General features: G+C 48.2%; 1 protein-coding gene across 2 annotated transcripts in view; it reads right to left on the reverse strand.

The window, feature by feature from the left end:
• Nucleotides 1-13,512, reverse strand: part of LOC128917909 (protoheme IX farnesyltransferase, mitochondrial) — a 110,307-nt gene continuing 96,795 nt past the window's right edge. Inside the window, exons 7-8 of one of the 2 annotated variants that reach the window (XM_054221600.1) lie at nt 2,636-3,112; nt 1-1,302 (exon numbers count right to left, since the gene is read on the reverse strand). In XM_054221600.1, the coding sequence (XP_054077575.1) occupies nt 2,670-3,112 (443 nt within the window). In that variant the 3' untranslated portion in view covers nt 1-1,302; nt 2,636-2,669. Of the gene's footprint in view, nt 3,113-13,512 lie in introns of both variants that reach the window. The other variant, XM_054221599.1, reaches the window with a different exon arrangement.

The raw sequence follows: 13,512 nt of genomic DNA on the forward strand, positions 1-13,512 counted from the left end.
CTAAAGGCAGTAAAATGACGGCAGATGACATCAGCCATACCTGATACATGGCCACTTTGGAGCACAGCAGAGAACGCCTTCTAGGTGAAAAAAGGCCCCCCCCTTTTTTTTTGCAATTAAAAAATTAAGGTATTTCTTACCTTCAAATCCCAGATCCACTCATTGTAAAACCATGTTCTCTCTCCAGGCCAGCCCAACTGGGTGTGGAGATGTTGGTGCAACTCTGTGACCTGCATTTTGCAGACACTCAGCGATGATTATAAAGCTCCTGTCTGGCCCTAAAACCCGTGAACGTTACACATTTTGGCCCAAGAAATGAAGATGACTGCTCTTCAAAACTCAACCACAGGCATCTCCTGGGGACCTTTAATCAACGTTGAGTTTGTCGGGACAGACCCCGTACTTGCAGGCCATCCCCAAGCCTGGCTTCGGAGAAAACCACAACCCTCCTGCTTCAGCATCACTTTCTGCCTCTGGGAGCAAAACCTGTGGTTTGCGCGCGCCATCTGCTCTTTTCAGGTTCCTCTCCCAGCTAAAGGTTGACCAAATTCTTCGGTTTTCCACAAACCCTTTCTACTCACACGCCAACTTACTTTCAGCATCCTTTTTGCACAATAAACCCCTATTTCGCAAGCTGTCCTTGCTCTTGCAGCGATCGAGAAGAATATTGTTGCTGCGAGAAATGCCACAAAACCACCACATACCTTTGCAATTAACTGAGCTGTCCCGGAGTTCCGATCACAAGCGAATTGTTTAAAACAGATTTTGAGCATTCACATATTTTTTTTTTTTTGTACAGTACGCACTTTATTGCAGAGAAGACCGGATGCATTTTTAAAACAAATTGAGGAGTCGCACAGTTTCCAGACATTTCTACAAAGTGTTGCCCGCAGTAACCCGAGTACAACGGAGTCCGTCAGACCAAGAGTCAGAGGGAACCCAATCCTGTCATCTGCAATCACTCGAGAGACTCCGAAAATCTTGCAAACCCGTTATTTAAGCGCCACGTAAAACAGGTGGCTCTGCTCTGGCGAGCGCCTCCGCCCGCAGAACAGAGGTTAACCGTGTCACTCCTGATTTACACCGGCGGAACTGGGACCAGAAGTTGGGCTCGTAGCATGAAAGCAGCCAGCGAAGGTTTTATGTCGGCGTGATACGCACGTGGTGGCAGATTTGTGACGTTTCCTGAAGGGCTTTATCCGGGCTGAGAGCAGAGCCAGCGTCTCCCGTTTCAGGTGTGACTCCCTCTTTGGATCGACGCACGGCCGTGCTGCCCAGTCCCTCTCCACGGGGGAAAGAAATCTTGGCAGGAAAACACATCAAGTCATAACAGGCACTGACTACCACAATAAACCGTAACACAGCCTTCGTCTACCCTGGATGCCGCCGTGTTTGGACGCATCCCAGCGGGTCCCAGCCAGCCCGGGAAGGCTGCGGGTTAGCCGCAGCCCCGCGGTGGCACGGCAAGCGCGTTAGACTGGGGCTAGAAATGTTCTTCAGCGTATCAGTGAACAAAGATAATGCATTTTCCTAGTGGGACCATCCACAGTAACTGCTTTTGAGAGAGGCTGGCTGCATCAGGAATTTGAACGTTATAATAGGAGAGAAAAATCCCAAACTTGTTTTGTTCTGTAAAATTTGTTTCCTTAACCAATTACGCAGCCCAAAAGCGAGGTGCCTTCTCTCGGAGCCACCCCAGTGTGATATTAAATACTGATCAAACTCTTGATGCAAGTCCAGAGCTCGCCTGAGGACGCTGGCACTGAGTGGGCTGGCACAAGACACGTCAGCGTAGAAAAGCCTTAGAACTACCAGGCTCTGGGATGTGGTTCTCGCCTCCCACACCTCTTCAAAGCTTCGCTGACACCAAAGAGGAACGGCAATTTTTACCAGCTGAAGATCTGACACACGGGGCTCAAAGCCTAACGACGGAAAACCACCCGGGAGTCGGAAATTCCCCGGGATGGATGTAGGGCAGAATGGCTCAGAGCGTGTTCAAGGTACGTGGTAGAGGAGAGCCGTTCATCTGGAGGCTGTTTAACTGCTGGTGTGTAGCGTGCTGAAAGACAGTCTGCTGTACTCCTTTAGCATTGCGCCAGCTGTATGAAAGCTAAAAAATCTACCGAGGTGAATGGGAGCCTTGGGAAAAGTAACTGATTGGAAAAAACCTCAGAAATTGAAGGCTTCTGCGTAATAACAGAGCAGGGACGGCACGGATCGAGACAAGAGTTCACCCAACCCACCACGTGCCTCAAAGCTTAATTTGGAAAGGATGCTTGGGGAGCAGGGGTGATAAATCATTCATTTGTCGCTTCCCGACGGCGTGGCCAAGGCTGGCAGTGCTGGCGGTCAGTAAGTGTGCGCATGAGAACTGAAAACCTACCCACAAGGTGAGAGCCACGACTCACGGAGACTTTAGAAGGCCACCCCGAAGTGATGTGCTTCTGACATAGGCTAAATTTGAATCTGTGATGAGTGAGTGAGCCTAAGGGCTGTGAATGCTTTAAGCTCTCGTGTCTATTCCCTTTCAGAAGAAAATAGAAAATTATCGCATGAAGTGGTCGCTAGGCACAAATGATTCTTCTTCAAACACATCCCCACAGGTTTCCCCCTTGTAATTACTAAAATATACTACCTGATGTGTCACGAGGACGACAAGCAATTGACATTTAAGGCAATCTGATTTCCACAGCCCTCCCATGATCTCCACCGAGCAGATCGCCTTTGTCTTCCTTGTCTAGGAGCGACTTCTTGCATGTGAACATGACAAGCAGCAGCATCGGCAAATGCCACAGGCTGCAGAAGAAGAGCTTCCTGGAGCTGCTGCGATCCGCGTCCCTGTAGAACCGAAAGGCGAGGTAGGAGATGTAGAGGTTGATAGGGAGCGAAACGACGGGGAATGTCCACGTGGTCATGTCGAGGACAGGAGCCAGGGTTGAGAGTCCGATTAAGGCCAAGCAGTGACGCAGAGCCACCCGCCTGCAGAGCCCGGGGTGGGTGACGGACATCATACAGTAGCCTCCGCGGGAGTAGTCTTCCCGCAGACCCCAGCTCAGGGCGTTGAAGTGAGGGAACTGCCAGGAATAGAGGATTCCTCCCAACAGCAATGCACCTGCAGCGGGAGAGAGAAGGAAACGCGCATTAGAGGGGCCACCGCGAGAAGTGCTACGTTAAAGACGGCAGCGGATTCGGGCTGTATTTGCACAAGAGCAGCGCTACGAACCTGCCCCACGGCGCCGTGCAGGAGCCGAGGCACGCTCTGTAAGGTAAGGCACACTTTGCTTTTAACGGCATTTACACGGGGCTGCGCGCAGTGGCTCTTCTGTTTTTCGAGCACTTCATTTGAAAAGCATTTCAACAAGTCACTTCCTCCTAACGAACCATCGCTAATTGGTTTCTGCACCACTTTCAGTCTCTACCTGAGGGAAGATTGATGGAAATGAAGCAAAGTTGGGCAAGAGGCTGTTTTCCTGGGAGCCTCTGGCTTCTGCTCCCGGGTTCTTGAGTTGGAGCATCCAGAGAAGAAGAAAGCTGGTGGCAGAGCAGTGTCACACCGAGCAGGAACAGGGAGCCTGCTCAACGAGAGCAGAAAAGGAGGATAAGCTGCTTCCTCCTGAGAACGGGGAAAACACCAGCAGCCCGGGAGCCAGGAGCACGGCTGAGCTTTCTGTTTGCCCACTGCGAGAAGGAATGGAGCCGCTCCCGGCACGGGAGCCCCTCCATCACGGACCTCGGGCAGGCGACAGAACTGGCAGAAGCTGCTAATGAAGCGACAGAAGATGGAGAACTTTATATTCCTTCAAACCAATCGTAGGAACTTCTAAATAGTTTGACCAAGCAACTCTGTTCACGGCAATCAGCTACTTTTACCTTTAAAAAGGCGCTATGGCAGCACCACATTTTTCACAGCTATCCTCAGGACCCAGCACGGGGCTTATCGAGGCAGAAGCAGCTCATGTGCCGATTTCAGCGAGCTTCAAGGAGGCCCTCAGACTAAACTCCCTTCACTAATTTTGTCTGAAGACACAAAAAATCCCCCAAGGCTGTTGCACATTATGAACATTCCTGGATTTTCCTTTTGTTCCCCCAGCTCCCAAACACTCCGCTCCGGCATTAACACTTTCTTTGCATCTCCCTGCCTTCATGAGCTCCTTCTCTATGGAAATTACTTCTCAGTTGGAGCCATGAGTCTATCATTTTCTTAACGACTTGATAGAAACAGAAAGAGCAACACTTATCTGCGCACGTGTTAATGTATTTAAATTCTTCCCCAAATGTTCGCTTCTTCCCCAGCGACTGCTTGGGCTCTAACAAAGACCTTGTCACTGTCTCCTTCATGGTTCACGTCTTCTCCCCATCTGTTCCTTGGGCTGTGCATGTCCAGTTCGTGTCTTAAACAGCCACCATACGCTGGTGTTGACATGCAAATAATAATAATGATAATCTAAATTTGCAAAAGAGACCTTTCTTTTGCCCTACCTTATCGAGCGATGAAGGAACAACCCATTAGACTTAATGCGGGTTTCCCGTTGCCTATAAGGTCCGGTAGTGGTATAAAAGACCCATCTCATCACTTACTACAATGAGTAACAAACAGCCCATCAGGGAAGTACGTGCCTCTGAACGTTGATTACATTAAGGATGGGGATAGATCCTCATATATCGGACGTGCAGCTTTCAGACCAACTTTGCTAGGCATCGCAGGTGATTTCCTGGACTACCCCCAAAACACTTGCAAATCCCGCCAGTCGATCCTCCCAAAGTCGACTTTCAGGGTGCGGATGCTTCAGGTGTAAGCACCTTCTCTAAAGTGGAACCTTTTAAGACGGTTGAAAATGGTGCACCCCAAAATTACCATGAATTTCAGAAAATCGCGGCAAAAAAATGTAATTTTGTCCCTAACAAAACAGGATTTGATTCAGTTCTGCTGAAACCTAAGGGAGCAGCTCTACTGAAAGAAACTGAAATAAAAGTTAATCAAGCAGCAGTACTCCCTACACCAGGAGAAACAATGGGGGAAAATGTTTTTGGAATATGTCATTCTTTAGCTTTTTCCTATTCTTGATCCTGAACGCGATAAACCTCAGATAGGAATATTTTTCAAGCTTCCCCTCTGAAGCGCTTTAGAGATATTAGCTTGTCATTTTTCAGAACTTTGGGAAAGGGAAGCTACAATTCTCCGTCAGCCGAGGAGCCGTGAGTAGGTGGAGCCGGGGCCGGGATTCCGAGGCAGAGGCCGTTCCTGCTTCCCACGGCTACGGAGCAGCCGGCTCTTCGTCCCTGCGTTTGGGCTGGAACACGGGCTTTGCTTATTCAATTGTTCAAACGTTGTGTGCAGCCAAGCTCAAAACACACCCTAAACCTCAAACACACAAAAACCTTTCGCAGTTCTCTCTAACTATAACACCATTAAAAGAAAAAAAGTCATCTGGAGAAACTTTTAAACACAAACAGACCAACTAAACTACTCGAGGCTGGATTCCCATTTACAAAGCTCTGGTTTTTACATGCAAGCCTTTGGAATTTAATTACTTTGATTACATTACAACCATTGAGATAATTGATATTTTACAGAGAAGCCGAACAGTAAAACAATTTAATAGCCCATTATGGGGATTTTAACCGACCCCATCTTTTTGTTAAGTTTCCCATGTGCCCTGGACATCCTGTAATTTCCTCTGCCCGGGCTGAGACCGTGGGGTTGTCGGAGATTTTTAAGTGTCACGTTAAGAGCGATGACTCGCAAAGCACAGCACACGGTACGGTACAATTCAGCATCAAATGAGCCCACAGTACGAATCCCGTCCAGCCCGGAGCAGACACTGCAATACTCATAATTACTAGATGAATGCTAACTATGTCATAATTAGGTCAACAATGTTTTTAAGCAATATTACAGCGAGACTAACTCTGGAGAATTACCTGGTTCAAAATAGCGCGGAGTCTACTCTGCTGCTTCCCGACAGTTTGGGAACTCAGTTTAATCAATGCAAATCTCCTTTTTCTCCACCGAGTTTGTAATTTAGCGAAAACCAGAGACGAGGTCGTTCACAGCCGTAACGTGTGGAGCTGGCGGGGGGTTTGGAAAGGCAAAGGCGGGTGTCGGAGCAGAGCCCTGGTCTGCGTTGGCAGCGGGGGACAGCAGCACCCAGGGACACCGCAGCCCTCGGGCTTCTCCACGGCACGTGGAAAACCTGGGCGCAGGCAGACCCGTATGGAATTCTTGCTTTTCCATAAGCATTTATACACCGCAAGACCACAAGCACCCGGCTCGTGGATATCCTAAACTCGTTACCCTTATTTTTGGCCAAATTTTTAACAGCTGCAAGTTTAGCCCATTTGTGACCACTTCCAAACTCTTCACTTCTCCAAGTGCGAGAGCGGGAGAGCTGCGAGCACACGCTTCTAAATCCTGGCACCTCGGCACACAAGTCCTGTTTGATTATGGAAAAATAATGGCGTCTATTTAGTCAAACAGCACCAAGTCTCCAATATTCTTTCGCTCTTGTGTGCAAAACAGGTATAAAATAATTTCTTGTTGAGTTCCTATCATTTAACCATTTTGTACAAGTTTAAATCATCTCAAAAGTTACAGGATTGCACAGAACCATGCAGGCGGCCGCAGAGTTAGAGATAAATAACAGATTTTACCATTCATCATGAATTTGAAGGTTAAGCTATTATTTCTTTTTAAAAATTCTTTTGGAAGTATTTAAATAGCGATAATATATCTTCTTTTTAATAAACAAGAGCAAGCTGAGATTTTTATTTTATTTTAATATCTAAGATAAAGCCAAAATGTCAACCGGCACTGAAGAAGCCAGAAAATGGTTCTTTCTTTCTGTAAATGTATTTTTATCTAGTGAAATACTGAAGCTTTATAAATCGCCCTTTTTCTAAAACAAACAAGACACTAAATTCCACAGTGATTCGGAAACTGCTTGGCAAGACATTTTAAGGTTCAACAAATTTGGGTAAGACTTGGAAATAATCGTGAGACGAGGCTTCCAAATCCAACTAGTGATTCCGGGCTTGCAAACCGTGGTAGCTGACAGTCTAATTTTTAGAATTACGAGAGCAAGAAGCATCCCTCTCTGAAGCTACACTTTTCACGGTGTCCAGAAGGCCACGTGGTACCTCTGAACTTTGATGAAAATTTCACGCTTTATCCTTTTTAAAGCAATTTATGATGACCTCATTTGCTGGATGGTCCAAATCTCAGGCGAGGGATGAGGCCTTGAGCAACCTGGTCTAGCGAGAGGTGTCCCTGCCCATGGCAGGGGGTTGGAACTAGATGGTCTTTAAGGTCCCTTCTAACCCGAACCATTCTATGATTCTATAATGTCATCCCGATGAGTCCTTGGCCTCTCTGCTAAGAAGAGGACCTAAGAGCAGGGAAGTGGGAGATGGTTTTTAGGGTGCAAGCCCTTGCAGGGTATGAACTCTGCCCACTGGCCAACATGGGGAGAGCAGAGCAGTCGGGGAGCAACACCTTCTTGTCTCATCCACCCTGGGCTTGCATCGGGATCAGTGACCCAGAGACTCCCTCATGGACATCCCCCAAATTACTCACATCCTGTAAAGGATATGGAGTCTGTTCAAGTCTATACACCATCTGCTCAAGAAAGAGTGGGCACATTCAGCCGCTGAGCTCACAGTGCCAACAGAAAGTGGCCCAGGTTGCCCAGAGAAGCTGTGGCTGCCCCATCCCTGGAGGGGTTCAAGGCCAGGTTGGACGGGGCTTGGAGCAACCTGGGCTGGTGGGAGGTGTCCCTGCCCAGGGCAGGGGGTGGCACTGGGTGGGCTTTACGGTCCCTTCCAACCCAAACCATTCTATGATTCTAAATCATGCTGGTAGCATCGTTGTGAGCAAACAGTTTAATTCACATAAAGCAGCCTGAGGACTGCAAACCTATTTTCTCACCCACTAAAGGGCAGAAGTAATGTCTGGATCCTGCTGGACTGTCTCGTGCTGAGGATGCCACTCTCTTAAGCAGTGATTTGAAATATGCCTCTTTCATGCTGGCAATACCTTTCATCATCAAAGAGCTTCATACATCGTACACTTGGCACATGGAGCAGTAGCGATGATTTCACCCACAGCTGAATTATTTCAGCTGTCTGCCTTGAACAAGGCACAATAGTTGGGGATGATCCCATTGAAACTCTCCAAGAAATTTTTAAAGGCAAGTTCTTCCAGGGCAGAAAAGGATTTTGAGCTACAAGAGGGCACAGGCTGGAGCCCAGCGTGCATCGGTGGGAGCACCAGCAGAGTCAGCTGGAGCCCAAGCAGCCCGGGCAGGCGGATGAACGTGGCCCTGTCTGCACAAGTCAAGGCAAACATCTCCGAGGTTATCTCCAGAGACCGCTGCATCGACATCGTGCTCCTGAAAACACACCGGGGATGAACAACTTATTATTTCTTCTTATCCTTCTCATTGTTCTTCAGACAACACACAGTGCCTGCCCTCTGCATAGTGTTCTGCAAACCTCTGGTATCACTTTCAAGCTCTGGACAGGACAAACGTTATTTACTTAACCAATAAAACAAAACAAAAAAAAAAGGAAGGGGGAGCTGATCTGTAGCATCGATTCAAGAACGGACTCGCTCCTTCCGTCTTTGCTTTGGTGCTGCATATGTACGACTGGGAAGTGGCCAACCAGGCATTAAAATAAACATGGAATGGTTAAAATATCAGCTCCAAAACAGATGTTGAAATCTTACTGCATTTCCCAAAGCTGGTGTTTACTGCCTTGGCAACCTAAGAATGCTGTTTTGCTTAAAGCACAATTTTAGTAATTCTTCTGCCTTGAATAATGTGAAGGAATTTTAAAATTATTTCCAGACCTTGGTAGCTCCCTGACTTCTTAGAGGAAAGCACCGGCCTTTTGTCTTTAGGAAACTGGTCTGAGTTTGGCTGCTGTCAGGAGGGAAGGCTTTGGTAGTCGAAGCTCGGCCTTTTAACGGATCGTAGCCAGGAAACAACCACACACCGCATTTCCTTGATAGCACACAACTGGCTCTCCTCCCTTCAAAGATGTTGAACAAATTACTGCTCTTTAATCCAGACAAGGTAGATTAGAGCTCAGAGGCTTGACTTGGACCAGCTGGATCCACCTGCTTGGGAGCAACCGCGCTGTCTCAGACCGCCTTTTTCACCTTTCCTACAGGAAATTTAACAGAACCAGTCCAAAACTCTGTTAACTGTGATCCCGCGTGATTTTTACAGGATGTTACGCTCGCAGGGACCGTACTGGATACATCCCAAAAGCTTTTATTTTCTCTCTTTTCTTTTGCGCTCGTTCACAACAAGTTTAACACGGTGGCCTTCCCCGGCGATTTCTAACCATGCAGCAATTATGGGGGTAAAGAAAGATTTTGAAGCCTCGTCAAAGCCTTGCTGCCCATTGCAGGTTCAATGGAATATTAAACACCCAAAGATTATTTGGAGGGGTCGGTACAAATATTCCGAGTGGGTTGGAGAGTCGCGTCCCTAACACAGCTGTACAGTCCTGGTTGATTAAGCTGGCGGAGGCATTTTCTGGCTGTGAAGGTGAGTTGGAAGTTGCGATAATTACTGCCCTTCCTTCAGCTTATTTTGGTGATGGAAAATGACGATTAGGGTAAATCAATCAGCCTCCAATTACGAGTGTTCAAGACACTGCCCTGACACAGTCACTCCTGAGGAAAACTGCTACCTACTATTTAACTTTTCCCATTGTCTTAGGGAGTAGAAAAGGGGTTAACACCACAAAACTTACATCTCAATTTCTGATTATGAAGCCTCCTCAAACACAAAGGACTTCGGGAATTGCCTAGTCACGAACTTTAACCCAACCAATTTAATTCCCCCCTATTCTACCGCCGTGGCATTTCCCATATTAGCACCACCCCAAGACAACAACCGCCGCTTCTGCTTCCACTGGGAAACAAAAGCAGATGCTACTGCTTGTGTCGGATGCCACGCAAGCGGCCTTGAGAAGGAAAATAGGAAAAATATCACTTCTAAAGCCGTGCACAAGGTCTCCGGGCCGCAAACAATGGTCCCGGCTGTCAGTGCGGGCACGTACAGCCCTGCGCACGGCCCTGATTGTGAGCCTTCAAGGTTACACGGTCGTGTAAAGGAAGGGCGAGGAGGAAAACACTGGAGAACTCAAAAGCTTCATGGTCATGGGTTTCAATAGCTGTTTCTTTTGAAGGCCGGCACAAAAGGCTTGTGGGACAGGAGCGTCACGGGGCTGTGATAGACTTCTCCGGGCAGCACACAAAGGGAAGGGGATGTTGGCCGTGTGTACGGCTTGTCTGCAGAACAAAAGGACGATCCTCGGTGTCCACCAGGAATGGGAAATGAAGTTGGCAGTGGGGTTTTGCACCTCGAGGGAGCGTTCCTGGCCTCTGCCTTCCACAGGAGGCAACCAGACGCCCTCAGGTACGCTCGCCATGGGGAGAGAAGCTGCGTGCGTACGGGTAGACACGGGCATGCACACTTCTTGCACGACACACGACAGGTTATTACAGCTGAAAGCCTCACAGGGAAACACCTCTCATTATATAGGCAAGGTTGAGAAAAGCACCACCGCCGTACAGAATTCATCTTAGCTAAGCCCAGCAACGTATGCCATAAAAAAAGCGAGCCTGTTGGGTAAGATGAAAATATGGTCTTTGCACAGACCATTCGTTCTGCGCTAATCTCTTTAGGAAGCATTTGCCAAAGGGCCAGACTCAGTGGAGGACTGAAAACCTGCAGAGCCACACAGGGGCTCCTCGTCACCCTGTGTCACACACCAGGACATCGGTGCTTCTCCCATGGGCATTATGTCACACACTGGGACATCGGTGCTTCTCCTACAGGTGTTGTGTCACACACCAGGACATCGGTGTTTCTCCCATGGGCATTGTATCACACACTGGGACATCCGTGCTTCTCCCATGGGTGTTGTGTCACACACTGGGACATCCGTGCTTCTCCTACAGGTGTTGTGTCACGCGCTGGGACATCCGTCCTTCTCCCATGGGTGTTGTGTCACACACCAGGACATCACGCCTTCTCCCGCAGGCATTGTGTCACACACCAGGACATTGGTCCTTCTCCCATGGGTGTTGTGTCACACACCAGGACATTGGTCCTTCTCCCACAGGCATTGTGTCACACACCAGGACATTGGTCCTTCTCCCATGGGTGTTTGTGTCACACACTGGGACACTGGTCCTTCTCCTGCAGGTCTCCTGCAGGTATTGTGTCACACACCTGGGGCACATGTCCTCCTGTGCTCCATGAGCCGTGCGTGGGGCAGAGAACCGGCAAAGGGCACGTTGCCTCTGAATTCGTGGAGTTGGTCCCCCAAGGTGTCCCAGCAGTGAAACTGCCATTTCTTTTGTCTCTTGTGAAGATGGAAAGGGGGGAAAAAACCCAGCCCACTGGCTTTTGTCCTAAATTCAGACCAGCTGCTTACTACTATTGTCCCTCTGCCTCGGTTTTTACAGTCTTTACCCCCACAAAGCACACTCCTGGGCCAATTCTCATATGTCAGTGACATGAATACCTCCGTTTCCTCTGGAACAGGCCACAAATTCTGTCGTCTTTCATCCGAGAAGTGAAAAGCATCCGAAAAGCTGAGTTTCCTAGCGGGAGTTGATAGTTGGAGCCTCCTCTGCTCCCACAGCGGGACGCGGAGGTGCCCAGCTTTGGGGGGCGGCTGGATCTCAGACCCGCTCCCACATGAGGGGGCGTTGGAAGCTCCCAGTGCTTAACTGGAAGGGACACAAAGATCTCCCAGCTTATTTTGCAGGCAATTAAGCTGTTGCTTTGCTCTCCCTCCTCCCGGCAGCCAAGTGCTACACCAGGGAAGGTATGAGAGACCCCAGCCATTGACAGGTCGGGGGCAGCCCCCCCTCGCCCCTATTCTCTTTTTTTTTTTGTTGTTACTGAAACCATCCATCTGCCAAATGTCACTAGCTGATAAGAGCTGCCCGTTTTTAAATCCCCATTTGTAAATAGATGTTGGCTGACATAATTAATGTCTACCATACAACACAATTTGAATTACAAAGTAAAGGCAATTTAAAAATCAGCCTCCACATGATTACAATTGATACTCAGTCTATAAATTCCATAGCCCCAGGAATTATTTAAATTTCGGAAAATGAATGAAAATCAGTACAAGATGTCTTTCGGGAAAGCGAGACCAGAAGTGGAGCATCTGAGATAAACTAAATAGTCTCTTGAGATAAACATTCTTTGGTGCAGTAATACCTATGGCTCCAGGCCACCGTGGGTCTGTAATGTCTGCTCCGTCAGGGCTCTTATCTGCTGTGCCACTGCCACCTACTCAGAATAAATCCCCTTAACTGATAAGCACATTATGTTGAGGACCCCTGCTTGTCACTTCCATCTAACTGGGTGGTTTATCTGAACACCGCCGCACTGGATGGCTCCGCTCTAAGACACCGATACCGCGCGCCGGCTGGGATGGAGCCTTCAGAGCAGAAGTACAAAATGTATAAGGCAAAATACGGGTTACGGCACTGGGAAATGTTTACCCCAGATTCCGTTTCTCCGCTACTGAGAAACAACAAGTTTAAATGGACAACAAACATTTCTAACAAGCAAGCTGCGGAGTTAGTCTGGGGAGAAAGACCAGCAACACAAGAGTAATTTAAAGCACGTATAAGGTCGTGCCTCTCGCACGCCGAAATAAATAGTTCTGGAACATCCTAAAGACGCCTGTACACGGGCTCAGCATCAGCGGGGCACAGCCGGGGATCCCGCGCGTGGGTCCTGTGTAGGAGGAGGATCCAGCACCCAACAGGACGCTGCTGAACTTTGCCTCTTTCTCCTGGCTTTGTGCTATTTTAAGGCTTTAAGTGAATTTCGTATTTTCCTTTGTAAAAATAATTTGAGGGCGTCTAGGTTTACTAGAAAAACCAATCTCTTTGGAAATAAACAGCACCACAAAGGAGCAGTGAAATCTGCTTTCAAGGAAGCAAACGTGTTACTGCAAATCACGGGCCGGCGGTTAAGTTCTGCATAAATACAGCAGATACGTGGCAGCGATAGCCACGTGATAAATTACATTTATCACACACCTTTGACCATCTCACCTGCACTTGGCTCCCCCAGCGAGGAAATGTTAACTTTCCCAATCTTTCATCAGTTTCAAACAGCTGCCATTAAAAAAAAAAAACACCGCACAACCCCCCCCCCCCCCGCCCCAAACCCACAACAAAGAGTTCCACATCTTCCCAGAGATAACCTTATCTTTCTCTTTTGAAATGTGAGGTTTTCCCTAAATTACGTTGGCACAAAACCTAGGGTTGGGGGCAGGATGTTCAATCAGGCTTAAGAGCATATAATTAAAGTTACTTAGCAGGGACAGAAATGGAAGCATCGCTGGGAATCGCCGTAAGATCTGCAAAAGATAGTGCAGTGTCAGAAATACCAGCAAGCGGCAAAGAGTCCAGTTGGAGGTCCGTGCCAAGTGGTGTTCCCCAGAGGTCAGTACTGGGTCCAG

This window comes from Rissa tridactyla, chromosome 15 (genome assembly GCF_028500815.1).
Source record: "Rissa tridactyla isolate bRisTri1 chromosome 15, bRisTri1.patW.cur.20221130, whole genome shotgun sequence".
Classification (NCBI taxonomy): Eukaryota; Metazoa; Chordata; class Aves; order Charadriiformes; family Laridae; genus Rissa; species Rissa tridactyla.